At 39.2% G+C, this 25,447-nt stretch overlaps 2 protein-coding genes and 1 long non-coding RNA gene across 7 annotated transcripts; 1 reads left to right on the forward strand and 2 right to left on the reverse strand.

Annotated features, from left to right (window-relative positions):
* Nucleotides 1–1,463: 1,463 nt before the first annotated feature.
* On the reverse strand, nucleotides 1,464–11,244 carry LOC103945973 (interactor of constitutive active ROPs 1-like). 3 transcript variants are annotated; one of them, XM_009356571.2, is made up of 3 exons: nucleotides 10,946–11,244; nucleotides 3,249–3,311; nucleotides 1,464–2,899 (listed from the first exon to the last, which is right to left on the reverse strand). In XM_009356571.2, the coding sequence occupies exons 2-3, from the start codon at nucleotides 3,260–3,262 to the stop codon at nucleotides 1,762–1,764; spliced, it is 1,152 nt and encodes a 383-aa protein (XP_009354846.2). In that variant the 5' UTR covers nucleotides 3,263–3,311; nucleotides 10,946–11,244; the 3' UTR covers nucleotides 1,464–1,761. The 3 variants fall into 3 exon arrangements, with proteins under 3 accessions (XP_009354846.2, XP_048425677.1, XP_048425676.1); XM_048569720.1 differs by lacking the exon at nucleotides 10,946–11,244 and adding an exon at nucleotides 3,442–3,616; XM_048569719.1 differs by lacking the exon at nucleotides 10,946–11,244 and adding an exon at nucleotides 3,388–3,616.
* Nucleotides 11,245–12,822: 1,578 nt separating this feature from the next.
* LOC125470583 lies at nucleotides 12,823–14,156 on the forward strand. Its single transcript, XR_007252880.1, has 2 exons — nucleotides 12,823–13,183; nucleotides 13,408–14,156. It is a non-coding gene; the product is annotated as an uncharacterized LOC125470583 (long non-coding RNA).
* A 4,844-nt stretch (nucleotides 14,157–19,000) lies between these two features.
* Nucleotides 19,001–24,436, reverse strand: LOC103945974 (E3 ubiquitin-protein ligase DA2L-like). 3 transcript variants are annotated; one of them, XM_048569813.1, is made up of 10 exons: nucleotides 24,079–24,435; nucleotides 23,136–23,221; nucleotides 22,766–23,054; nucleotides 22,410–22,461; nucleotides 22,281–22,326; nucleotides 22,073–22,154; nucleotides 21,812–21,953; nucleotides 21,630–21,732; nucleotides 21,017–21,083; nucleotides 19,001–19,810 (listed from the first exon to the last, which is right to left on the reverse strand). In XM_048569813.1, the coding sequence occupies exons 3-10, from the start codon at nucleotides 22,955–22,957 to the stop codon at nucleotides 19,244–19,246; spliced, it is 1,251 nt and encodes a 416-aa protein (XP_048425770.1). In that variant the 5' UTR covers nucleotides 22,958–23,054; nucleotides 23,136–23,221; nucleotides 24,079–24,435; the 3' UTR covers nucleotides 19,001–19,243. The 3 variants fall into 3 exon arrangements, with proteins under 3 accessions (XP_048425770.1, XP_048425769.1, XP_048425768.1); XM_048569812.1 differs by having other exon boundaries at nucleotides 22,766–22,986; nucleotides 23,096–24,436; XM_048569811.1 differs by having other exon boundaries at nucleotides 23,136–24,435.
* Between the last annotated feature and the right edge of the window lie 1,011 nt (nucleotides 24,437–25,447).

A 25,447-nucleotide genomic window follows, 5' to 3' on the forward strand; every position in this document is an offset into this window, starting at 1 on the left:
GCTGCTTCGCGACGATAGTGTGACTATTTGGGTAGAGACAACTAGTCCCTTTGTTCAGATCTAGGGTTTCTTTCCTTTATGGCTGTTATGGGCTCTATTATTGGGCCTGGTCTTGTATTTCTTTATGTTTGGGTTGTTTTGGATTGTTTGTAGAGTTTTCTGAATAAGAATATCCTCACTTATCTACCTACATGACGGAGGCCTACTAACTTCTTCATCGAAGGCCTCAAACGATTCACCATTGACTTGGTACTAACCTTGTTAAAGAGTGCAACTAATGGGTGCAGCTGGAAAGACCTGCACCTACTACGCTTTATCAAACATTCCCGTTTCCATTTTATGCCGTTGTCATCTTCGTTTTTTAATGAAATTAGCTCTGCTTGACCCAACAAAAAAAAAATAGAGAAAGAATTGGAATAGATTTGTCATCTATGAGATTCGAACTTAAAACTTTGCACTTACAAGTGAAAATGAATATTATTAGATCGTAATACTAGGTGACATCTACTACTCTTAGATCATTTAATTTAGAAATCAAGAAAATTGCATTGGTTGATATTTTTTCCACTAAAAATCCACCAAGTGTTAGTAATTTAGTTGGTCAATTACTTAATCAATAATCAAATAATTTAGAACGTGGAAAAAAAAACCCAATTAGGTATTCCACATAAAGGGGTGTGTGAAGGCTGCCAACTTTATTATGTAACCCTAACCCGACTATGCTTGGTGAGAAATATGCAAGTACAAACAAGAGCTCGAGATTTCCTTATACATCTTAAATCTCAAGGGGTTGTGGGGTTGGCTACATAGAGAAATATCCACCTTAAGTTTTGGTGCCGCTTCAATCTATGCAAGTACAAACAACAAATTCTAACAGTTGCTTAATATATGCAATATTTCCTTGACAAATACAATTGCAAAAATAACCTAGAAAAACCTATAGAACGCGCGTATATAAGAAAAACCATAATGGTTATAGGACAAGTTTTTTATTATAAAAATTTATATTTCATCACAATCATAAATTGTAGTTCTTGCGTGCCACAAATTACACTTTGATATAATAATATGAGCAACTTGTGATGATCGCACAAGGGCTTGTGACTCGCGAAAGTTAGTGCAACGTGAGATCACATGCATATTTTGTAAAACATATGAAATGGTTGTTGATAATTGGATTATTATCTTAGTGTTGAGTAATGTGTTTGTTTTCTATTGGTGACACATCACATGATTTGTAAATTTGGTCTAAAAAATTGATCTACCTTAGCATTATCCTTATTATATAGTTTATAATGAGAACTTTAGGGCATAGGTAGATAGTTATGTAGTTAATTAGCGATAAGTGAAGGATTTTCCTAGTAGATTATCATAGAATATTGCTTATATTCAAAATATGTAGTTTGTTAATTAGCAAAAATTAAGTACTTTTCGTCGTTGTATACGAAATAAAATGATGAAAGTATCACAAGGAAATGTTGGACATTGCATTAAGGTAAGGTAGCCAAAAAATATTATTAGAGAAGGTACACCAAAGCCTTACTCATAAACTGAAATAAAACATGTCAAGATCGTTTAAACAATTATACACGACTGAAATTACTAGGAAAACATGCGTACTACGACGGCGGATCCAAAACGCGCTGCCTGCCGAGTCTGAAACAGTAAGAAACTGTTTTGCTACTATCACACACCAACGGAAAAACAGAGATTTTCAAAGTTCAGCGCGAGTGTGGGCGAGAGATACAAAAAAAGGACCTCTTATCTCTGGCCTTTCTTTTTCCACAAGTCACCAAACATTTTTATGCCGGAACCCTTTCTTTTACCACTACCGAACCCATCGTCCAAGTCATCAGCAGGTGACCCCACAAAGCCCGCGTAGCCACCAGCTGATGTCTCAAATACTCCACCAAAGTGTTTATCCATGGAGCCACACCTCTCAGAAATCCTACCATTCAACTCCGCACCCCCGGCAAGTACTACAGCAGCAGCATCTGCTGCCTTTCTCCACTGCTCTGTCTGCACTCTCATCTTCTTTATTTCTGCTTCCAGCGCTTCCTTTGCTCCTTCTGTTGCCTGCAGCTTCGCATTCAACTGACCTGCAGTTGCCTTATTTGCTTCCAGCTCTTCCTCAAGCTGACTTAACTTCAAGGACAGTTCCTTTTCCTTTTCTTGGGCAGATAAAATATTTAATGCTGCTTCGTTTAGCTGATTCTTTAAACCCTGATTTACTTCACCAAACACTGCTAGCTGCTTTGCTTTCTCTTCCAACTCAGCTTTTAGCATGTTTATCTCATCATTCTTCAAATGTAGGTCACGTAAGGCGGAAAGTTTCTCTGCTTCCAAAATTGATGGCGGTTCATCTGATATATCAACTGGTTTGGTCTCTTCTTCCACCTGATCAGTCTCACTAGGTTCAACCTTGGGCTCAACTGTAACTTTTTCTACTGGGACTTCATAAACATCAGTTTCCTTTTGGATGTCATCTGGAACTTCATCAGAGGAACAACTGTCCGTTTTGTTAGAGTCTTGATTTTCCAATGGAGGATGCGTTTCATGGATCTTCACTGGCTCAGAAGTCACAACTCGTTTCTTAGTTTTATTTTCCAGTTTCTCCTGTGCTTCTTTCTTTGCAGCCTCGGCTGAAGCCAACTGCTCTTTCAGTATCTTTAGCTCTTCTTGTGCTTGCCCAAGTTGGGATTCCAAATCAGCCAGGCGGGTTCCAATCTTCTTTTGGTTTAGTGGATCAGACTGTGTACCTCTTGGGGAACGGCGATCCCCTCCTAGCTTTGGACTTCGATCAGTTATTGGTCGATGATGGAGTGGATCTGAATCAGAGCTTGATGTCCTGAGCTGATGTGAGCCTCGAGGAGACGGCCTTTGAACCATTTCAGAGCCCCTATTCCCCAAAATCCCGACAAGAATTTTCCATCAGATACTAATTCCATTTTCATATGTAATTGCATATCTCTCAGGGTCAAGCTTAAGACATGTAATATAAACCACTAGAGTTCAAATAATGGCCTGATTAAGCAAATGAACCTCTTAGACACTAAATACAGATCACATTTAAGATCTTGATTGGTTCTGTTGTCAAGTTATGCTGCACAATGTACTAAAAAATGATAACCTTCGGACCAGCAAGGTTAAGAAGAAAAAAAAAATCTACTGCAAGATTAAGGAATATACATAAACACACATGGACACAAAAGCCAAACCCAGATTACGGATAATGAGCATTCTCTAACCTTGATCGCGGCATTTGCTGCGCTTAGAAGATTCGCTGAAGATGAAGGGTTGTGTTCTGCTAACTTGTGATCATAAGAAAAAATGTAGTTAGAATAAAACACATAACTGAGTAATACAAGAATGATATTCGACATATACTGTCGTACTATCGACTAAAAACTCCATGCTCTTGCATATCAATGCTAAACATACTAGGGCAATTACAATCAAATATCCCTGCTAAGCACAGATCCAGCATAGTCTACAAGCACAGATGAACCCATCTGGAAAAATGATTTTCTAAAACACGTGACATGTTTCCGTTTTCGGGTGCTCTGTGCTCATCCGAAGGTAAATGGGAATGCAGATTTACACACCAAATGGTCCTAGTGTCACGGGATGACTCTTTAAGCCTTCCGCCCGTGCGGCACTTAGACTTGAAAACCTCGATGAACAAGCTAAGTAAGCCTTTGAAGCCTCGCTTCCCCGGATTGAATCACAAAGAAAGCTAAGATAGCTTGGAGAATGCTAAGATCACTTAGAAGATGGGAGAATGGAAGCTTTGTATTGAAACTTAGGAGAACTTTACAATTGCTTACAACTCTTGGATGCCTTGGCCAAATGGCCTTGCCTCCTATTTATAGGCCTAAGTAACCTCCTCAATGGAGGGTTCTAGAATTGCCTACTTACATCCAAAAATATCTAGAATAGTTCTAGATACAACTTGCCTAATCTAGATTGTTCTAGGTGAGGCTTGAATATGTACACTTGTGTGGATTGTTCCAGAATGCCCTAGATTATCTTGAACGCTCCGCCATGTTCTTGATTTCTCCGGGGTGTTCCGGAAGCTTCCATGAAGACAAGGCTTTATGGGCTTAGATATATGATGTCTTGGGCATTTTCTTTGTTTGTAACATGTGGCCCGTGACATCCTCCCCCACTTAAGCCGTCGACGTCCTCGTCGACTCTTGCCTCTCGAAGGTATTAATCAAGTCCTTATATTGCCATAAGGACGTCTCCTTCTCCCATGTCGCTTCGGAGTATGGTAGCCCTTTCCATTTGACAAAGTACTCCACATGCTTTGGTTGTCTTGGTCGCACCACGACACGCTTGGCTTCAATGCTCTCCACTTCTTTGTCAAATGCCTCCGTCATCAAAGGGGGTGCTCGATGAGACTCACCTCGGCTTGGTTCCTCATTGTCTGCATGATAAGGCTTCAAGTTGCTCACATGGAACACCGGGTGGAACTTGAGACGGGGTGGGAGTTCCACGACATAAGCGGCTTTGCCAACCTTCTTGATGATAGGGAATGGTCCCTCATATTTCCGCAACAAGCTCTTGTGCAAGCCACGAGTACTCTTGTGTTGAGACGCATTAAGCTTCACAAAGACTTGGTCGCCGGTTTGGAACTCCACATTCCTTCGCTTACGATCCGCCCATTTCTTCATCTTCTTTGAAGCCTTCTCCAAATGAGCTCGAGCAAGTTCGTGGGCTAATTGCCACTCCTTAGCGGTTTTGAAAGCGGCTGGACTATTCCCCGTGTAGCCAGTCGCGACCGTGTTCGGGGTCAAGGGTTGTTGCCTTATAGCCAACTCGAACGGACTTTTCCCCGTCGACTCCGAACGTTGCAAGTTATAAGAGAATTGGGCAACATCAAGTAACTTAGCCCAATCTCGTTGATTGGCACTAACATAGTGCCGCAAATAAGTCTCCAACAATGCATTAACCCGCTCCGTTTGTCCATCGGTTTGGGGATGAAAAGCGGTGGAGAAGTCTAATTTTGAGCCAAGTAGCTTGAAGAGCTCCTTCCAAAATCTACCCGTGAAGCGAGCATCTCGATCACTAACTATGCTCCTCGGAACACCCCAATACTTCACCACTTGCTTTAGGAACAAGCGTGCAGCTACTTCGGCTGTGCACTCCACCGGTGCGGGTATGAAAGTGGCATACTTGGTGAATCTATCGACCACGACGAAGATAGATCCACATCCATCAGACTTGGGCAAATGTGTGATGAAATCCATGGTTAAGCACTCCCATGGTCTTGATGGGGTGGGAAGCGGTTCCAACAGTCCTCCCGGTTGCCTTTGTTCCACTTTGTCTTGTTGGCACACAAGACAAGTCTTCACGTAGGAATCTACATCATCCCGCATTTGGGGCCAATAATAAGCCTCACTCACCAAGGCCAACGTGCGGTGAGTGCCAGGATGTCCTGCCCACATCGAGTCATGGCACTCCTTCAGGATTTCTTTCCTTAAGCTTCTCCATTTTGGGACGTAGATCCGCTTGCCCTTGGTGTATAGCAAGCCGTCTTCAAGCCAAAACCTTCTTGTCTTCCCTTCCTTGACAAACTCCACAATGTTCTTGGCTTGGACGTCATGTGATAAACCTTCTCGGACACGGCCCAAGAGATGGCTTTGCGGCTTGAGTACCGTAGCCATTAACTCTACTCGTCTACTTAGAGCATCGGCCACCACGTTCTCCTTCCCTTGCTTGTACTCTAGCTTGTAATCAAACTCCGCTAAGAACTCTTGCCACCTTGCTTGCTTAGGTGTGAGCTTTTGTTGGGTTTGAAAGTAGCTAGTGGCAACGTTGTCCGTCTTGATGATGAAGGAAGTACCAAGCAAGTAATGCCTCCAAACTCTAAGGTAATGGATGATGGCGGTCATCTCCTTTTCATGGGTCGTGTACCTCTTCTCGGCATTGTTTAGCTTGCGACTTTCATAGGCTATCGGGTGTCCCTCTTGCATCAACACTCCTCCTATGGCAAAGTCGGAAGCATCAGTGTGCAACTCGAATGGCTTACTAAGGTCGGGCAACCTTAGTACAGGCTCCTCCATTAGGGCCTTCTTCAACCTCTCAAAGGCCTCTTGACACCTGTCCGTCCATTCCCATGCCTTGTTCTTCTTGAGAAGGTCCGTTAAGGGTGCCGCTATAGCTGAGTACCCTTTAATGAATCTTCGATAGTAGTTGGCTAGCCCCAGAAAGGATCGTAGTGTTGGTACCTTGGTCGGCGGTTCCCACTCTTGAATGGCCTTGATCTTGCCCTTTTCCATCATAAGTTTCCCCTCCTTTATCTTGTGGCCAAGAAATTCTACTTCTTGGGTGGCGAAGGAGCATTTCTCCTTCTTGACATAGAGTTCATGTTCCCGAAGGGTCCTGAACACTATGCGCAGGTGCTTGACGTGCTCCTCCAATGTCTTGCTATAGATAACAATATCATCGATGTAAACAACGACAAACTTGTCAAGATAAGGATGGAATACCTTGTTCATCAATGTGCAGAATGTTGCAGGGGCATTGGTCAGACCAAATGGCATGACTTTATACTCGAACGATCCATATCTGGTCACCATCGCCGTCTTCGATTCGTCTCCAGGGGCTATCCTCACTTGGTAGTATCCCGATCGAAGATCTAACTTTGTGAAGTACCTTGCTTCACCAAGTTGATCAAATAAGTCGGCGATCAACGGCAGTGGGTACTTGTTCTTGATGGTAATCTTGTTCAATGCTCTATAGTCGATGCACAGCCTTAGGCTACCTTCTTTCTTGCGTTGGAACAAAACGGGTGCACCATATGGGGACTTGGAGGGTTGGATGTAGCCAGCATCAAGTAGCTCGTTGAGTTGCTTCCTCAATTCCTCCAACTCGGGTGGCGACATCCTATAAGGTGATTTGGAGGGAGGCTTAGCACCAGGCTCCAACTCAATCGCATGGTCGACCTCTCTCCTTGGTGGCAACTTCTTTGGCAGTTCCTTAGGCATCACGTCCGCGAACTCCATAAGGACTGCTTCCACTTGTTTCGGCAAAGGCCCGTACTTCTCCTCCCCTTCATTCAACATTAGGGTTGCAAGAAATGTGGCCTCGCCTTTCTTCCAGGACTTGGCAAATTGCATTGCCGACAAGTGCTGGGTACACTTCTTAGCTTGCCTCTCCAATGGCACCAGGCAAGGTTGTCTTCCTTCGTCCAAGATACAGAAAATATTGTAGAAGGGAATGGGAAAGGCTCGTACCTTGTCCATGAACTCTAGCCCAATGACTACGCCATAGTCGTCCATCTTGACAATGGTGAAGTCGATTTTTCCCTTCCATGCGCCAATGTCTACTTGCACATTGCGCGCAATTCCGACGATGGGGGTGGCAGCGGAATTTACCGTCTTCACGCTACCGGGCTCCTTTGTGACTCGGAGGCCAAGCCTTATAGCTTCCTCCGACGTCATGAAGTTGTGTGTTGCTCCTGTGTCCACCAACACACGCGTCGTCTTGTCACCAGTCTTGACGTCGACGAACAATGATCCTCCCTCAACTTGAGCCTTAGGTTGTGGAAGGGTTGTTTGGATGGCATTCAGGAGACGGATGCATCCCATCCTTGCATCGTTACTCTCCTCAGCCTTGTTCTCCTTGAAAACTATGGCCTTAAGGGCGTTCTTTTGTGGGCAATCTCGCATCATGTGCGGGCCGTTGCATAAGTAACAAGTGGGTTGCCAAGACTTACCCTTGCCTTTGTCATGCTTATCGGCTTTCTTCTCCTTCGGTTTGCTTGTCTCAGCCCCTTTGCTTGTCTCCGCCTTATCCTTCGGCTTATGTGCTCCCCCACTTTTCTCATGGTTACCCCTCTTCCCCGTGGACTTGGAATCACCTTGGTGGCTTGATCTAAACTCAATCAAGGATTCGGCGGCGGCAATGGCATCAGACAATGTTTGCACGTGCCTCCTTTGTAGTTCGAGTTTTGCCCAATTTTGCAGTCCACTCATGAAGTACATGAGCTTGTCTTCCTCTAGCATGTTGGGCACCTCGAATAACAAGCTCACGAAGGTGTTGACATATTCTTTGACACTCCCCGTTTGCTTGAGCCACCTTAGTTTCTCCTTAGCTTCGTACTTGGCATTTTGGGGATAGAAGTGCAACATAAGATCTTTCTTAAATTCATCCCAAGTGGTGAGGGAGAACGTACCTTGTTCAATCTCCATGCTCCGGCGACGCCACCACATAAGGGCATTGTCAGCTAAGAACATGGTTGCCGTTGCGATTTTGGACTCCTCATCTTCAAGCTTCAGGTACTTGAAGTATCGCTCCACGTTCCACACAAATGTGTCGAGCTCCTTTGCTTCCCTTTTCCCATTATAGGATTTGGGTTTAAAGGAGTCGATTACCTTGGAGTCCAACGCCTTGATTTCCCTCGGCCCTTGCACGAATTGCTTCACAATTGCTTCTTTGCAAAACGCCACATCTCCCTTAAGTTCTTTTGTGTCTTTTATCTCCTCTTGAAGCGCCACAAGCCTTGCCTCCATGTTGTCAAGGTGAACCTGGACTTCCCTCCGCATCTTGTCGGCCATGGTATTGAGGGCGCCAAGGAGCTCATCTCGTAGCCCTTCCACCAAGCCACGTAGTTCATCCTTACCATCTTCCACCATGGTTTGGATTTCCTCCTTGTCGACAACGTCCTCATCAAGTCGAGTATCGAACTCGAGTATGGTTTGTTCCACCTTCTCGAGTCGCTCCTCCATGGTCTCCATTGATGCTTGCAAGTCCTTTAACTTTGGCTTGCTCTTGGCAACATCTTGCACCTCGGCAGTACGCTCCCTTGGGTCGGAGACTCCGGACACCATTTCTCCACTTGCCATATCTTACTTTCCTTCAAGTGATTCACGAGCTTGGCTCTGATACCAGCTGTCACGGGATGACTCTTTAAGCCTTCCGCCCGTGCGGCACTTAGACTTGAAAACCTCGATGAACAAGCTAAGTAAGCCTTTGAAGCCTCGCTTCCCCGGATTGAATCACAAAGAAAGCTAAGATAGCTTGGAGAATGCTAAGATCACTTAGAAGATGGGAGAATGGAAGCTTTGTATTGAAACTTAGGAGAACTCTACAATTGCTTACAACTCTTGGATGCTTTGGCCAAATGGCCTTGCCTCCTATTTATAGGCCTAAGTAACCTCCTCAATGGAGGGTTCTAGAATTGCCTACTTACATCCAAAAATATCTAGAATAGTTCTAGATACAACTTGCCTAATCTAGATTGTTCTAGGTGAGGCTTGAATATGTACACTTGTGTGGATTGTTCCAGAATGCCCTAGATTATCTTGAACGCTCCGCCATGTTCTTGATTTCTCCGGGGTGTTCCGGAAGCTTCCATGAAGACAAGGCTTTATGGGCTTAGATATATGATGTCTTGGGCATTTTCTTTGTTTGTAACATGTGGCCCGTGACACTAGTCTCCTAAAGAGAGAGAGAGAGAGAGAGAGAGAGAAAAATGCAATGCATTTGAGTTGTTACATAATTCAAGGCTTAATTTCACTTTTACAAAACCCCATGCTCCGCATGGCCTGCATATCTCAGCTAGTATGCTTCTGGGACAGTGCAAAAGCTTTCTCAAAAGTCCCTCTTCCCCACATTATCAAATGCAGGCATATTTTTCAACCTAATGAGCTGAAACTATTTCTTGGGGTTGAAACATTGCAGTGGCACTCTCGTCATTTGACATTTTTTGGCTCTAAAATTGCATCCACTTTTCTTTGGTTCCCCTGACAAAGCTCATGTGATGTGCAGGAACGCTGAAAAGTGGATTTTTATTTTTCTTTATTTTTTTTTTTTTTTTGAGAACTGGGAATATTTCATTGCCAGGGCTGAAGCCAGAAGAAATAGGAAAGCCACACCGGGCAAGCAAATACAAAGCTAATTAACTGGAAGCAAGGGAGGTAGGTAGGCACGGATCAAAACCACACCAGTCCATTACAATCACAAAAAACTAACTAGGTGGGCAAGGTAACCCGTCTTTGTTCAGGACCCTCACAAACGAAGATGGGGTCGGATGACCCAAACCAAGTTGCACATCTCCGCGCCAAAGTGCGACACAACAAAGTCCACCGCATTGTTTGCCAATCTTGGGATCAAAGACCAGGCACATGCGTGGAAGGCTCCCTTCAGCTGCCGTATCTTGCGCACCGTAGGGAACACCTCCCAGCTACAATCCTTAATACTACCATTCACCCATGGCTATGATGATCATTCTGAATGTGTCCTATGATGATTATCATTTTATAAGATCGTGTCAAGCAATAATCAACCACGGCTAGCCAATTTCGTATTGCTTAGAGTTATAGTCGTTGAAGAATGTAAAGCCCTACATCGGAAATCTTACCAAAACAAAAAATACAACGGATCTTAATTTTTTTTTCTATTGTGAATTGCTTTGTGATAAAACCCTACACTTTATAGGTTTTGTGTCGGAGTTGATTAGTAGTGGGCCGTTGATCCGCCTTTCTAAAGCTTAACAATAATAAAGTGAACGTATAGCCTTCAAATTGACACCACTAACCTCATGTACTTTATATGAGGTGACTTTATTATTGATCTATGGAGTGAAACATTTCCAATCCATCAACAAAAGATTGAAGCAAACCAACTATCAAGGACTCTCAGAATCTCAAACATGCTGACACTGCATGTTTTAACCCAACTACAGTCCTTTTTTCAGTTGTAATTTTACATTTTCTGGAGGGTCTCGAATTCTAAATGGAAGTTAAAGTCCCAAGAAAGTGTACCTCACACTTCCAAAGTAAGACAGAAAAAAAATGCCAAGACTCAGATCCTTGAACAATAAACCAAGGGAAAGAAAAATTGTGAGTAATAAGATTTCAAATCCCCACCTTATAAAAATGCAAAAGCATAGAAATTGAGGAAATAATGGTAGAAATGGGAAGAAAATAATTCTCACCTTGCAAACTCTAGAAGTGCAGATTCCAGGCAAATAATGTCAGTGATCTGAGTGGCATCTCAACTGATGAACTCCATGAAAGACCTCGCCTTCTGAATATTAGTGACTAAAGAAAATAACCCATTTGCTAGAAAATGGTAAAGGATGGTTTCTTGAGCTCCACAAGTTGGGTTTTGGTGTTAAAAGATGACAGGTTTTTTCTTGAACATGAAAAACTAGGCGGTAAAAACTCAGCCCAGAAGAGAAGACAGCCTAGAGATAGAGAGAGGTCGCAAGTTTGAATTCAAGGTCAGTGAGAGAGTGACAGTGGTATTCAGCTTTTCAAGAAGGTGGGTGGAACAAGAAGAGGACAAAAGAGTAATTTTAAAGCATGGACTCACAATAATAATAACAAAAAAGAAAACTAATGAAAATTTTGAATTTTAACTATAAGAACAAAATAAAGTGTAATATGAATAGTATCATGATTGATTTTTTAATGTAAAAATATAATTTTTTTTTAAATAAACAGTACTAGGAGTTTTTCGTTAAAATTTCCTGATAATAATCGATGCGAAAGTAAAGAATCTTTGGGAAAATCCAACTCTGCATTTGCATCGATCTTAATCTTTCTATCTTGTCTTTTTGTCTGCTTTTGAACTTGTTCAAAGTTCAAAACTTTTTTCAAAATCTCCTCAACGTTTTCTTCTTGTTTCTTTAACGACAATTCGTGCATTTAAAATCTCTCAATATATGTGCATTTTGACAATACGTCAATACGTGCGTTTATAAAGGCAGTGCATGCAAATAAATAGACTAGTTTGGAATCACCTCCTTTGTCATCGTTCATTCCAAACAATACATCCAAAACCAAAAGTGGAGTTTCTTCTGCACATTTTTATTAGTTCTGTCATTGATTTTATGTAGCTTTGCTTAATCCAATGATTAAAAACACCAAGAATGTGTAAGAAGTGAAAAATAATGGATAATAGCAAGTGGCTTTTTAGCACAGTGATGGAAAGGTGTTGAGTCCTTACATAACAACGTGGGTTCAAATCTCGTCTGTGACTAATCTAATAAAATCTATTATTTGAAAAAAAAAAAATTAATACATAAAAATTATTTTCTTGAACAAAAATTCTAGAGATATCAAAAGTTATTCAATTGTTATCCCGACTCCCTGTCGTATTTATTTATTTATTTTATATTATTGTAAAACCATTTAAAATTCATTGTATGTGAGAGTGTTGGGAAAAGAATTGTGTAACTCTTACTAAATTCAAAACATAATAGATTTGCTTACCACAATAATTTGCGGTGAGCATTATCATCACATTTATGTCATTGAATTAAGTAACGTATCTATATTTCGTTAAATTTTTTTTTTTTTTTAAATTCGTATGGTGACCAGATTCAAATTTAACACAATGCAGCTTAATATTATTCCTTTGTTTATAATCTTTACAGCACTGGAGTGTGTAGTATTGTGTAGATACTATTACACTATGTTTGGATAAGGGAAATAAACATGGAGTTTTGGTAAAAGTTAGAATTTATAAATTGACATGCATCAATTCTCTTGTTTGGATTCATAAACATAGAAATTTAGAATTTCCGCGTGGAAAAAAAACTTGGAAATTGGGACCTCCAAATCCCAAGTTCAAATTCTATGTAAATAGGTGTCATTTCTCAATTTCTATGATTGAGAATTTAAAAATAAAAAATTTCGTATTCAATTCCATTGTTCTTTTAGTAAACCAAACAAGAAAATTTATAAGTTCTAGAAAATAAAATCTCGTCATTTCAATTTCCGTCATTTTTAAATTCCTTAGTAATCTTAAATTTCTTCACCCAAACATAGTGTTAGGGAGTGTTTGTTTGACCTCCTTAATTTTTATTAGATTGGACTAGATAAATATTAGTGTAATCCTTGTTTGTTTCCATACGAGACTAGTTTTAATGGGATTAGCTGAGACTCGCCTTCACTAAATGCGTCGCTAGCTGGGCTTAACGAGTCCCCTCAAAATCCATGGGACTAGTTAAGCACTTCCTTTTGTCCTGCTAGATTCACCTCCTCGACCTCGGTTTCGACGGCACATGCTTTAGACACAGCTTATCTCCGACGACGAACTCGTCAACTGTTTCATCTCCGCCGATTACCTCGATGAATGCGTCATCTCCGCCGATTACGTCGTCGACTGCATCTTTTTAGTCATCTTCTTCTTCCTCGCAATTGTTATGGCTGTGAAGCAACTCCTGGTGAGAGCATTTCTCTTTTTAGAATACAGTTTCAATTTTTGCACTTGAATTTGATTTGGCCGTGCTATGATTGTGAATTTCAATTTCTCTATGATTTTTTAGGTTAAAGAAATTATTAGGTTGTGGTATGATTTTTTATATCAATTTCTGTGAATTTCAGTTTCTATAATTTTGTATGATTTTTGTTTTGAAAAGCTTTGTTGGGTGATTTTTTATTTTCTTAGCCGCTGAGCTGATGGTGGATTTTGGATGATGACTTTGATGAACTAATTGGGTGATGAATGAGCTCGGATTGAGTGAGATTCTTTTCCTCTGTCACACCAAATACGTTGGCGACCATGAGAGCTTCTTCAGCGTTGGCGGCCATGCGTTGACTCCAAGCTCATACATCTGCAGGTTTAATTGGTTTCTAGGAATAACCCAACACCATGGTTGATTTTTCGGATTATGTTTGAAACCCAGATGAAGTTTTCGTTGGTGATATCATATTTGACTATCAGTTGGATCTACTTTGATATAGAAAATGAAAATATGGTTATTTGCTTACTCGATTGAATTATGTAATTTTAGTGTATATACTTGTTAATTTTGGTTGAAATTTTAATTGGTTTTTACTGCTTTGGTGTTGGATTTGAGAACTAGAAAATTTGGTTGAACTTCTGATGTTGGTTGAAATTGAAGTTGAAGCAAATAATATGGACATTTTCTTATATATCACGGGATTTTTTTTCTTTTTTTTTTAAAAAAAAAATTATCCTGCTTCTTAGTCGGCACTACACCAAATGTTTCACTAAATCAATCCAACTTAGTTTAGTCTAAGCCAGTCCAGCTTAGTCCCTGAATCTAGTCTAGTGCGTTTGTTGCACCGGACTATCTCGGACTGGACTAGCTTCAGGGACTAAGCTGGACTGACTTAGACTAGACTAAGTTGGACTGATTTAGTGAAACGTTTGGTGCAGTGCCAGACTAAAAAGCAGAATAATGAAAATAATAATAATTAATTCTATTTTTTTTTCTTTTCTTTTTCTTGTTCTAGAACACTCTCTCTGGACTAAGAAACCTCTATCTTCCCTTAGCCTTTTTTCCGTCCAAATTCCATAATTCTGGACTAAGAATCTCTCTTCCCTCTCCCTTTTTTTTGTCCAAATTCCACAACTTTCAAGAATCTTATCTCATTGAGAGAGATAACCTGCACATCCAGGGAGGCCAATGCAGCAACCAGATCGGCTCCAGGTTCTGGGAGGTCATCTGCGACGAGCACGGCATTGACCCCATCGGAAGGTATCGCGGAGACGCCGGCTCCGATCTCCAGCTCAAGAAGATCAACATCTACTACAATGAGGCCTCCGGCAGCAGGAACGTCCCCTGTGCCATCCCCATAGATCTTGAGCCCGGTACCATAGACAGCATCCAATTCGCCCCCTTCGGCCAGATCTTCCGCCCTGACAACTTCGTCTTTGGCCAGTCCGACACCGGCAGGTCAGGTCAGTTTCTGCTTAGTCTGGTGGTGTGATTTCGCAGGATAGAGTATGCTAGAAGAGGGAGATGACGTGATTCTAGGACACGAGCAACCATGAGAGAATGAGAGAAGTAGATAGAGGAGGTGAGAGAAGAGTGAGGCATCTTAGCTAGTCCCATGGTTTTGGAGAGGACACACTAAGACCAGTTAGGCCCGTTGTTAGTCGAGGCGAGTCCTCGCTAGTACCATTAATGTTAAGTCCCGAGAGCAAACAAACACGGATTGCACTAAATCTTTAATCCAATCTAATCCAATGAAAATTAAAGAGGGCAAACAAACGCCTAGTGTAAATGACCGCACTAGATTGCCAAGTTGCTCATACTTTCATAATTATAATTTCCTAGTTATATCATGGTGTTTAAGAAAAGATAGTATCATGTTAATATGATTTAGTGTTGCACTAATTGACAATAATGCAATGGGGTCACATTATTATTACAATAAAAAGACAAGATCATATGTTATGATGGTTTAGTGTTAATTTACACAAGAATCAAAACCTGTTGGTTTAACTTGGTATCAGAGTAGTTGTCTCACGTTTGAAACCCAATGGTTGTGCTCTATGTAACCCACATGTGCTCTATGTCATCCTATCTGTGTTGTCCACGTGTTTGGCATGTGAACGGGTGTGTTGAGAATGAATCTACATTGATGGGAGGAGGGACCTTGCACGGGCTTATAAGCAAGTTGAGTTACTCATCATATTACCAATTGATTTTATGGTAGAATCTCAACATTTTTCATCCTACCCCTAAACCTCCTAGAGGTTCCATTGGTACTCTCATTCGTAAGCGTTTATACTATATTTTTAGACTCAATTTGCTACAAAATTTAGAAGGCATTGGACTCAAAAAATAACTAAATGAAGTACATTTGAAATCGCAACAAAAACATAACATCCGAGATCATTATATGCAACGAAATATTTGAAATTCATTTGTTTTCTCTCTCTTTTTTTTATTCGAATCTTGGCATTGAGCATTACCATTTGGCTCTCAATCACTCAATATGTTTAAAGGCACACTTCAAATTCAAGATGACTTCAGTATTAAAGTAGACGGGATTTGGCTGCCTTCCTTGTCAATGTATAAATTTGCAGCCCCTAAAGCTTCGTCTAGAGAAGATAAATTCAGGGTGGATACTTGTATTACTTGCATTTGTACACGGAGTTCGTAATTCAAATTAAAATGTACAAAATTGATATTTGTTAAAAGAAAAAAATACATTCATTTCCGCCTTAAATTTCTAATAAATATTAATTTTTCTGGTACATTTCATATTTATTTCAAAAGTTTTGTTTTTTCAAACAATAGATATTTTGAAAAGAAAAAAAAAGTGATAATATTATTGAAATACAAGCAATTGACAAAACAATAAGTTCTTCAATCCAATATTGTAAGAGACGTGACAATGAACTCTGGTTAAACTTTTATAGTGACCAGCCCCAACATAACCTTTGAGATGAATCCAAACGCAAACTAACATAATCTAGAGAAAATTAATACTTAAAAAGAAGAATCAAGAATCAAAGACAAAACCTTGGGTATGGAGAGAGAGCAACGAGTGCCTTGCACATTCAAATGTTCTAGTTACTTGTGGTGAAACCCTAACTTTGGTCGGAAGCCAGATTTGACAAGGTCAAATTATTAGCAATACCTAGGTACTGATCCCTTTTATCACTCTAAGTGATATAGGGGCATTTGTGCAGTGCAATAATGTAGGTAAACAAAGAGTGAGGAATGTAGGTCATTGTGTGGTCCTCACTCAAATTGCAAAGCTTGAAAAGTTTGAATCTTATGGAAATGGAACTAAAAGAGTAGCTGAGTTTTGTGAAATTATAGAAACAGACACTGCATGTGAAGGTTAATGGTTTATGATATCCCTTCACCTTCTTTGAGGCCCGGTCTCATAAAATCCACCTCCACCTCACATTTCGACTGTTAGCTGTTGGCACTCACCCTCGCTCTCGGAAACCTTTTGGAGTTAATAGGAAGAAATGGAAGCAAATTGTGTCTGAGTTGAAGGTAGAAGATAGAGTACTTTTAGACTAAGGTTCTAAAAATCGATAGGCGCTAGTCAGGCGGAGGGCAGGGGCCTAGCGCCTAGGAAGGCTAGGTGGGGCCTAGGCGGATTTATTTAAATTTATTATATATCTTGTAAATAAGTGCCTATTTACACCTAAAAAAAAAAACTATACTTGTATGGATAATAAAAGAATGATAAAATGCAAAAATAGAAGTAGAAGAATATACAAATTATATACATCCAAAAAGTTCAATATTTAAAAAAACAGTAAGCATATAATCATAATGAGGAGGATTTGGATGATAGACTAAATTCTTCTTGTTCATGAATCATGATCCTTGCATTGGATTGGACATCAACTAAATTATAACCTTGTTGCATCTAGTTTATTTCTTTTCTTTGTATGTATCCCTCAAAAGTGCTCCAATTCGTTTCACTATTGGATGAACTTATAGTAAATCCATCATTTACAAATTAGGTACACCATTTCCATAAGTATACCACCATGAAACCAAAAAAGAAAAAAGCATACAATTAATTAAAAAAAATATATAAAAAAACCGCCTAGGACCGCCTAGGTGCCACCTAGCTCTCCACCTAGGAGCCGCCTAGGACCGCCTAGCTCGAGACCAATTTTTTGAAAAGATGTGTCCAAAATTGGGGTGGGCCTTCACCGCCTAGGCCGATTTTTAGAACATTGTTTTAAACCTACTCTAATCCTTGGAGTAAAACTCAAATTTCAGATTCCCAACTTGCTCCAACTCTTGGAGCAAATATGAGTTTCATTTCTGGGGGCAAAAATTAGTCCAGGATTTCCCCAGGTTAGTAGGGGCTGGCCCACCATATATGTGTATTTTTTTTAGTTTTATTTTTATAAATTCATTGAATGCAACCGTAAAAAAAAAAAAAAAAGATCTAATGGTTCAAATTTAAATTCAACGGCTAAAGTAATTAAAAAAATAATTATTTTATGTGTTTTATATTCTTTCATAGCATTCCACGAGTTTCATAGTGTCGGTTTAGTGATTTTTCAGTATTTATCGAAATCTAAATATTTTTAGGTTAAAATGTTTATAAAATTAAATTAGAATAGTCTACATAATTTTTTTTTAAAGTTACTTATAGAAAGAAAAAAATATTCTAAATTCATTCTTTAATAATCTCGGACTAAAAATTTAACCCATAAGGGTTGGAGGAGAAAAATTGTTTCTGGGTTAAAACCAAAATTATCTGGGTTAAAATTTTAGGTTTTAACCCAAGGATTGGAATCTGTTTGAATTTCTTTTGAAAACCGAAAACTCAAAAAATAGCTTTCAACTTTTGATTTGTAGTTTTTAGTTTTTAATAGAATGAAAACTCAAAACTTAAAAACTAAAGATGAAAACGAAATAGTTATCAAACAGCTGAAAATTTGAGTGATACCAATAATACAAAATTCAAACTCCCATAATGGACCGGAAAATTTAAGTGCTATAAGAGTGATTCTTATTTTTGAATTCAATGAGTGTGATACCAATACAACAAATGACGAGAGAAAAAAGACGAGACCATCATAATATAAGAAAAAGAAAAAGTAGACGACTCTCAAATTTAATATATAAAACTCACCCTTATCAAACTTACATTAGCGTTAATAGTGTAATACGGATCAAATTCACAATGCCTGATTCATATATATAAAAATCACAGACCTAATTCACTATACTCTTCCTTCTGGCTTCAACTTAGATACAATTTGCTTCCATTTCTTCCTATCCACTCAACTTTTTAAAAGATAACTTTCCTTTTACCAATAATTCATTGTTTACAAAACTTGGCCGTTGTCTTGTAATCCATCTTTTCCCAATCAGATGTAGGTTTTCTTTTTGTCTCTTTAAATTGATCCCAAGCATCCAATCGAAAACCTAAGTACGACTTTCTTTTGTGAACAATTTTGGGCCTCACTTCGCTGCCGAACTTGGATCCTCCGACATGGAGTGGAATAGAAAGACAATGGATTAGGTTTTAACTCCCTCCGATGTAACCATACCAAACATCGCCAATTGTTTAGAAACAAATTAAATTAAGTTTTATGCACATCAGTCTTACAATTCGCAGTCATGCACTGGAAGTTCAACCGTTTCTTTTCAAACACACGGGGTTGGGGTGCAAAGAACTCCATTTCACAGCCGATGTGGTACCAACGAGGCACACAATTTAAAACAAGCAAATAGAATGAAATCAATCCTCAGTACTCGCTAATCGAGCTGTAATGAGAAGAAATCATAAAGAAATAGCAAAACCAGAAGCCTTTCATTTCACTAGAATAATCTGTTTTCCTTTCGCATCTATATAGAAACATAAGAGGGGCTGAGAAAGTGAGGGAGAATCATCAGTACCTAGACCTTTTGACTAGTTGCGTGAATTTTCGTTCTTCTATTTTTGTGCAGTTTCCGTGCTCGAGACTCAGCTAGCAAACTGCAGTGGCCACACCATATCTATTTCAGAGTTTACTATCGGTAGTATCTTGACTTAGCCTACTGCCAGGAAACTCCAGGTCCACTGGCTGCCGCTCTAGCCTCAGCCAGTGAAACTGCCATGGCCAGCATCATCTGCTCCTCAAAACTCTCGGGAACAATAGGACCTGGGGCATTTGAAAGATCGCCCTCAATCTCACTCCCCGTTGGTGGTGCAGATGTACTTCCGACATCTTCTGTTGTGTCAGAACTTGCATAACTCATCTGTGTTGTGTCAGCATTCCATTCTCTGTCATCCTGCGTCGAAGCCATCCTGTGATTGATTGACATTTCAGAAAAGGTCACTGCAGTTTGATAATTCCTGGGTTCTCCGTCCACCCTGTTGGAAAACCTGCTAGTGCCAGGAACCATACTAACCCCCGACACATTGCCGCCAGGACTAGTGGAGGATTCTCCACTCGTTTGCTGTCGTTCCGCAAGGGCAGCTATTGCACAGGCAAGACCCCCCGATGGTGAAGATGAACCGGGAACTGAAGCCATGGCTTGTGAGACAAGGTTTTGTCTTGTGACAAATTGTTCAGACGGAGCAGCATCTACGTAAGATGGAGACTTATGTCTCCCATTCTCCTGAAAAACAAAATTGTTGTGCAATACAGAAGAGTTGGAAGGCCGAAAATTTTACATAATGGATTAACAGATATATTTATTAAAAAAAAAAAAAAAAAAAAAAAGGGGGAAAAACGAAATAAAATAGGTGTGATCCTGGTACAAGGGAAGTATACAAGAGAAAATACCCCAAAAAACTAATATCGAACAAAGCCAAAACTTCAATAATCTCCCAGTCACTCAAATTAGGCAATTGTTGACTAAATGACAACTTTTATTACATCCACTTATATTTAATGTAACACAACCAATGCACACACATATATCTAGTATCTAAAGTGAGGTATAAACTTCAAATACTACTAAATTACTTGTAACTATCACAAATCAAAACAGTTATCGGTTGCATCATCAATGACAACAACACCAAAACATTTGAAATACTCGAACTCATGTTCAAAATATACATATTTTTTAGATAATTGCTGTAAACAAGATTCCCATGGCTGGATAGAAAATGTTGTGTTCATTATGTTATATCACTTTTAAGAGTTTTACATCTAGGAATATAAATGTTTACAGAATTTTGCAACCAATAGCCAGGATGCAATCAACAAATTTTGGGAACAGCAACAATATTTTCTCCGTTGAATACTTTTCATCCGTATTAGAAATACTGCATATTTCTAATATTTCCTAGTAACCACTCATTTAAAGTTCTACACTAAATATTAAAGTAGGATTATTAAATATAAAGCTTAGATAATTCAACCATTATCTACATAGAGATATCTTAACTCAAATAGTTTGATATGAGGGAGCTTCAACTCAAAATAGTTTATTTATGTCTGATACGCATGTCAAAAGTACAAGCTCCAACACTATACATATTACAAACTGAGCATTTCAGCCTCAAGGATATGCAATGCACAACTCTCTGTTCACATAAGCATTCTTGCCTTCATTTCACTATTGGGTGTCACCGTGTCAGTCAAGTATATCACTACGTACTAAGCTCCAGTTAAAAGTACTCACTAAAAGTCTCATTACCTTCATAGAAGCACTTAAAGACCACATAATAGATTTCAATGTAAATAAATAAGTTAAGAGAATAATCAAAAAGCATTTGGTTTCAATTTGAACAGTGTAACACATGGTTTCCATACAGTTCGTAATGAAGCTTATTTCAAACAGGACTCGTGATTTCAACAAATTTACAATGTTTACCTGAATAGAAAGCCAAACTGCTTCCATGACCATTATTTCCTCAAGATCCAGATCAAATTCATCCTCCCTGCAGTTTCAGAATTTAAAATAGAAATTATGATCATGGCTGGCAATCAATTGTGCCAAATCATGCTTGAGTCGTATTCAAATTGTCACGTATCTTGTAAAACAAACACTCATAAGAGCCTTTTAATCTAAAAAAAATCTGGCATGTATGATGCGAAAAGCCAGATAATTCCATGCTGAAAAATGTTAATTTTTCCACACACAATTGCAGTACAGAGGTAGAGACATGGAGAAAGGTGCATGAATAAATGGTTGTGATATGGGAAACCTGAGAACCTATTCACTCGTACACAAACTAGGATCCAACTAGTTAAAGTTCCATGAAGATATGGAAACCTATTCTGACTATTATGCTGCAGTAATTTCCTCCTCTTTTGTTTTCTTTTTATTCTAAATGCAAACATATATTTTTCTAATCTACAAACTAGGGCAAGATAACACAAGTAAACAGATGTTTCATTCTCACATTTCGAATCCCAATTCGTTCCATGGTTAAACACACAGACCAGAAATAAAAAGATAAATTAAAGTAAATTAAAATGTACACCTGTACACTCTTGGAGGTGGCGGTTGGGTACACATTGACACAGCACATGAATCTTGAGAAGGAACTATTTCCTCTCCTTCTTCTGGAGAAGTGGAGGATCGAACTGCCAGAAAACTTTGTCATTATATAAACAAATGAATACCTGTACATTAATAGAATCCACAATCTTATTGTTAGCATACCGGTTACTGAGCTGTATTCATCTTCCACTGGTGCCATGCTTCTTCTTGGAGAGCTTATTTGTCTTTTCAGCATTCTTTCTTCTTCATCCTGAATTTCTTGCTGCCGCATCCTAATTTTTGCTTCTATGACTCTTTGTTCTTCCTGCAGAGTTTTCAGAAATGAAAATAATTTTCAAGTTCCATCCAGTGGACAAAATCAGTAGAACAAGAATCCATAAATTCAAAATAAAATCAATTTTTTTATGACAGATCTATGCTTACAATTTGCTCCAGGCCCTTCTCTTCCTTTGTTTTCACACCACGGAACTCCACAGCATAATTGGTGGTTTTACAAAAAGGGCACCTAATTATGCTAAGTAAAACAAGCACAAAGAGCTGAAAGTAACAAATGAAAAATGACAGTTTTCACATTACAAATTTCAAATTTCACTTCAAAATTTGAAGGTATAACATCAATAACAAAGGATACTGCGTAGGACGAGTTGAATTAGGAACTTTCATCTGCAGGAAACACTCTGCAAGGAAATGGAGATAGATCAATTCACATGCAAATATTTACAGCCGACATATCAAATGTAAAAATTTGCATGATTGCAACCTGTACAAATGCCTTTCATGCAGCATCTTGATCTGTTAAGACTTGGATAATACTGAAACAAGAAAAGAAAAGAAAAGGATGGAATAGGATAGTCAGAAGACTTACACAACAACAATAATTACAAAATAAAATTCAATTTAACTTTTTTCAGAAATTCAAATTCTGTGAGTTCTTCAGAGAATGGTGTCTAAGAAAAAATTAAAAAATAACTTCCCAGTTACAATGTACCGGAAATGTAGCAAAAAAGATTGCTTTAAAATTTCAATTTAGTTCTGTATGGAGCAAAAGGCAGAGGACAAAGAATACCAAGAAGGAAAGTACAAGAACAATAAAAAGGATCACGGTAGAAGTCAAACCAGAAAGCAAATTGGACATTCTTCATGATCGAAAGTGCATTCTTCATCTCCAGGATAGCAAGGAGCAAGCTTGGACTCAAGTATGAGCTTCTTCAGTTTCTTATGATCCACATCTTTGTGGTGGTAAAGCCCCTGAGGCCTTGTGTATTTCTCATCAATCACCTGTCTCCTTCTTCCGAGCTTATTACCCATCCAATATGATTCTCTTCTTTTCACTTATTCTTCAATTTGTGAAAACAAATCAATGACAGTAACAAGAATAACATACCAGTTTCTCGCAGTCAAATTTCTATGAAGAACAAAAACATATTATTGTACAGTCAACATTACTTTGGAAAACTTCAGCAAGAAGCTAGAATGTGGTATTAACTATTATTTTACAACGCATTTAGCAAACCAGTAAAATGCTTTCAATTGAACAGCCAACATTTGCTTCCAAATGAAACCCTCGGAATCCTGCAGTGGATTAAGACAAAAGCAACAGCCTCATCATAAAGTCTCGTATCATAAACTTTACAGCAAAGAATTCAACTGACCTCACTTCGGTGCCAAAACATATTGTCACAATCGTATTAGTAAGAATGCACAAAAGGTAGAAACTAAACATAGAACTTGAAGTCATCCAAATGCTTTTCTTTAGGAACAAACGAGCAAAGAATAAAGTAGATAATACGCGCAAAGACTCCTAACAAAACTTCAAACTACAATCAAGCACGTACACTGCAGCAAGAACCCGAAGAAACCTAACAGAACTTCAAACTACAATCAAGCACGTACACTGCAGCAAGAACCCTAAGAAACCTAACAGAATACCCCGAACCATGTCATCTTTACTAAAGACGCTACGTCTGCACTTCAATTGACGGCAATTTTCCTCCTCTGAATAACATTGCCAGAATTGTAAAATCGAAAGTGAAGACAAAAAACTCCGAAAAGAAGCCCCGAACTCCATTACAAAACAATGAAATCTCAACAAACAAAGAAAATGAAGCACAGGTCCACTGAAAACGCCGCACTCGGCGGAGGAACGTGAAGAACCCTAATTTAAATGGCGGCAGCACTTCCAGTTCCAAGTCCCAATTGGCAACAATCTGCTTCCAAAACACAACTCGGCAGCAGCAAAAACACAAAATGGAACCCAAACCCCCCAAAATTCACTTCAAAATTCAAAATTTCCACTTCCAAATTCCAAAAAGATTCAAAGAACACAATAATTACGAACGAACAATAGTTTAGCCGGACGCAAAGCTTGCAATTAAGCTCAAAATTCAGAAAAGCAGTAACAATAAGCAATCGGAAACCAAATAACGAACCTTGGAATTCTTGAGAGCAGAGAAGAACAGTTCCAGATTTTAGAGAGAGAGAGAGAAAGGAGAGAGAGTCTCTTGGGGAGAGAGAGGAAAGAGATGAAGTCGGAAGAGTTGCTTGCTGACGAGAACAGGAACACGATTACAACTTTCTCTCACAGAGACAGAAATTTCCTCTTTTTCTTTCCTTCTTTAATTTAATTTTTTAAAATAAATAATAATTTCGATGCTTTTTTTATATTTTTTTAGTGTTTGTGTTTGTTCTCTTTCGGCCTCCGTGGTTTATCCGACGGAAAGTTTAATACAAAATTAAGAGAGAGAGAGAGAGAGAGAGAGTCGGCAGCAGGCAAGGCGAGGCAGGCAAGGGACGGTGGAGTAGCCGACGAGTAAAGAATAAGTAAAAGCAAGAGAAGCTGTTTCCCTTCCACGCGCCTTTTTCCCGCGTCCCTCTCACTCCCGCTTCTTTTCTTGTTTTTTTTATTTTTTTTTCTAATTTTTTTTTTTGTCTGATATTTTATGCTTTGATTTTTGGGTGTTGTTTCCGCCTCGCCTTCGCTATCTTGTGCTTGGCTTTTTGAAAAAGTATAAAACGATGATTTTACGTCTTCATTTGTTCTCTTCCACCACTCGCAATTTGTCTGATGAATAATGATCATTAGGTTTTGTTTTATAAAAGGGATGGATGATAATATTTGATTATTCTTCAATGTTAGGTTAGAGTTATTGAATTCGGAATTGTAATTTTTTTTTTTTTAGAAAACAAAATAACATTAAGAGAGGATAAAACCCCGGGAACACGCAAGGCCCCTAGAGTCAAACAACAAGGCGTTAGTAGCTGGCAGAGGTGCACATCCAATCCAAGCATGGAAGTTATCTGAACCATGCTCACATGAAGTGATGGCATTAGCTACAAAATTAGCTTCCCTTAAAATATGCTTCCAAGTAATAGAGTCGAAAGAAAAGGCCAGCCATTTGATATCTTGAACAATAGCACGGATACGCCAAGGAATGCTACATTTTCCCATGATTGCCTCAATGACAATCTTCGAATCCCCTTCAATCATGACCTTCTTTAAACCCTGCTATATGGCCACCAACAGAGCATCCCTATTAGCCAAAGCCTCTGCAACTGTAATTGTGTTTTGACCCAGATTTCTCGAACACGCCAACCAAGGTTGACCTCAATGGTTTCTAATGACAAAACCTGCTGCAACACAAGTACCTACCACAGAGCCATCAAAATTTATTTTATGGTAATCAGAATTCGGGAGATGCCATCTGAGTTTACTGTTATTCTTATGATGGCTTGCCACCCTCGCTTTGGAATTAGCTAGCAAGAAATTTTTAGCTCGAGTGGTCAAAGCCTTGAAACTGT

This window comes from the organism of the source record quoted next, unplaced genomic scaffold (assembly GCF_019419815.1).
Source record: "Pyrus x bretschneideri cultivar Hongxiangsu unplaced genomic scaffold, Pyrus_bretschneideri_v1 Contig50, whole genome shotgun sequence".
Classification (NCBI taxonomy): domain Eukaryota; kingdom Viridiplantae; phylum Streptophyta; class Magnoliopsida; order Rosales; family Rosaceae; genus Pyrus; species Pyrus x bretschneideri.

Bases quoted from the DNA above. Each gene is read 5' to 3' on its own strand.
- LOC103945974 (XM_048569812.1), bottom strand. From the start codon at position 22,957: ATGGGTAATAAGCTCGGAAGAAGGAGACAGGTGATTGATGAGAAATAC. The intron at 22,462-22,765 runs GTTTGACTTCTA...TTCTTGTTTCAG, and splicing joins AATGTCCAATTTGCTTTCTG to TATTATCCAAGTCTTAACAG. The intron at 19,811-21,016 runs GTAAACATTGTA...TTTGTTTTTCAG, and splicing joins CAGTTTGGCTTTCTATTCAG to GAGAATGGGAGACATAAGTC.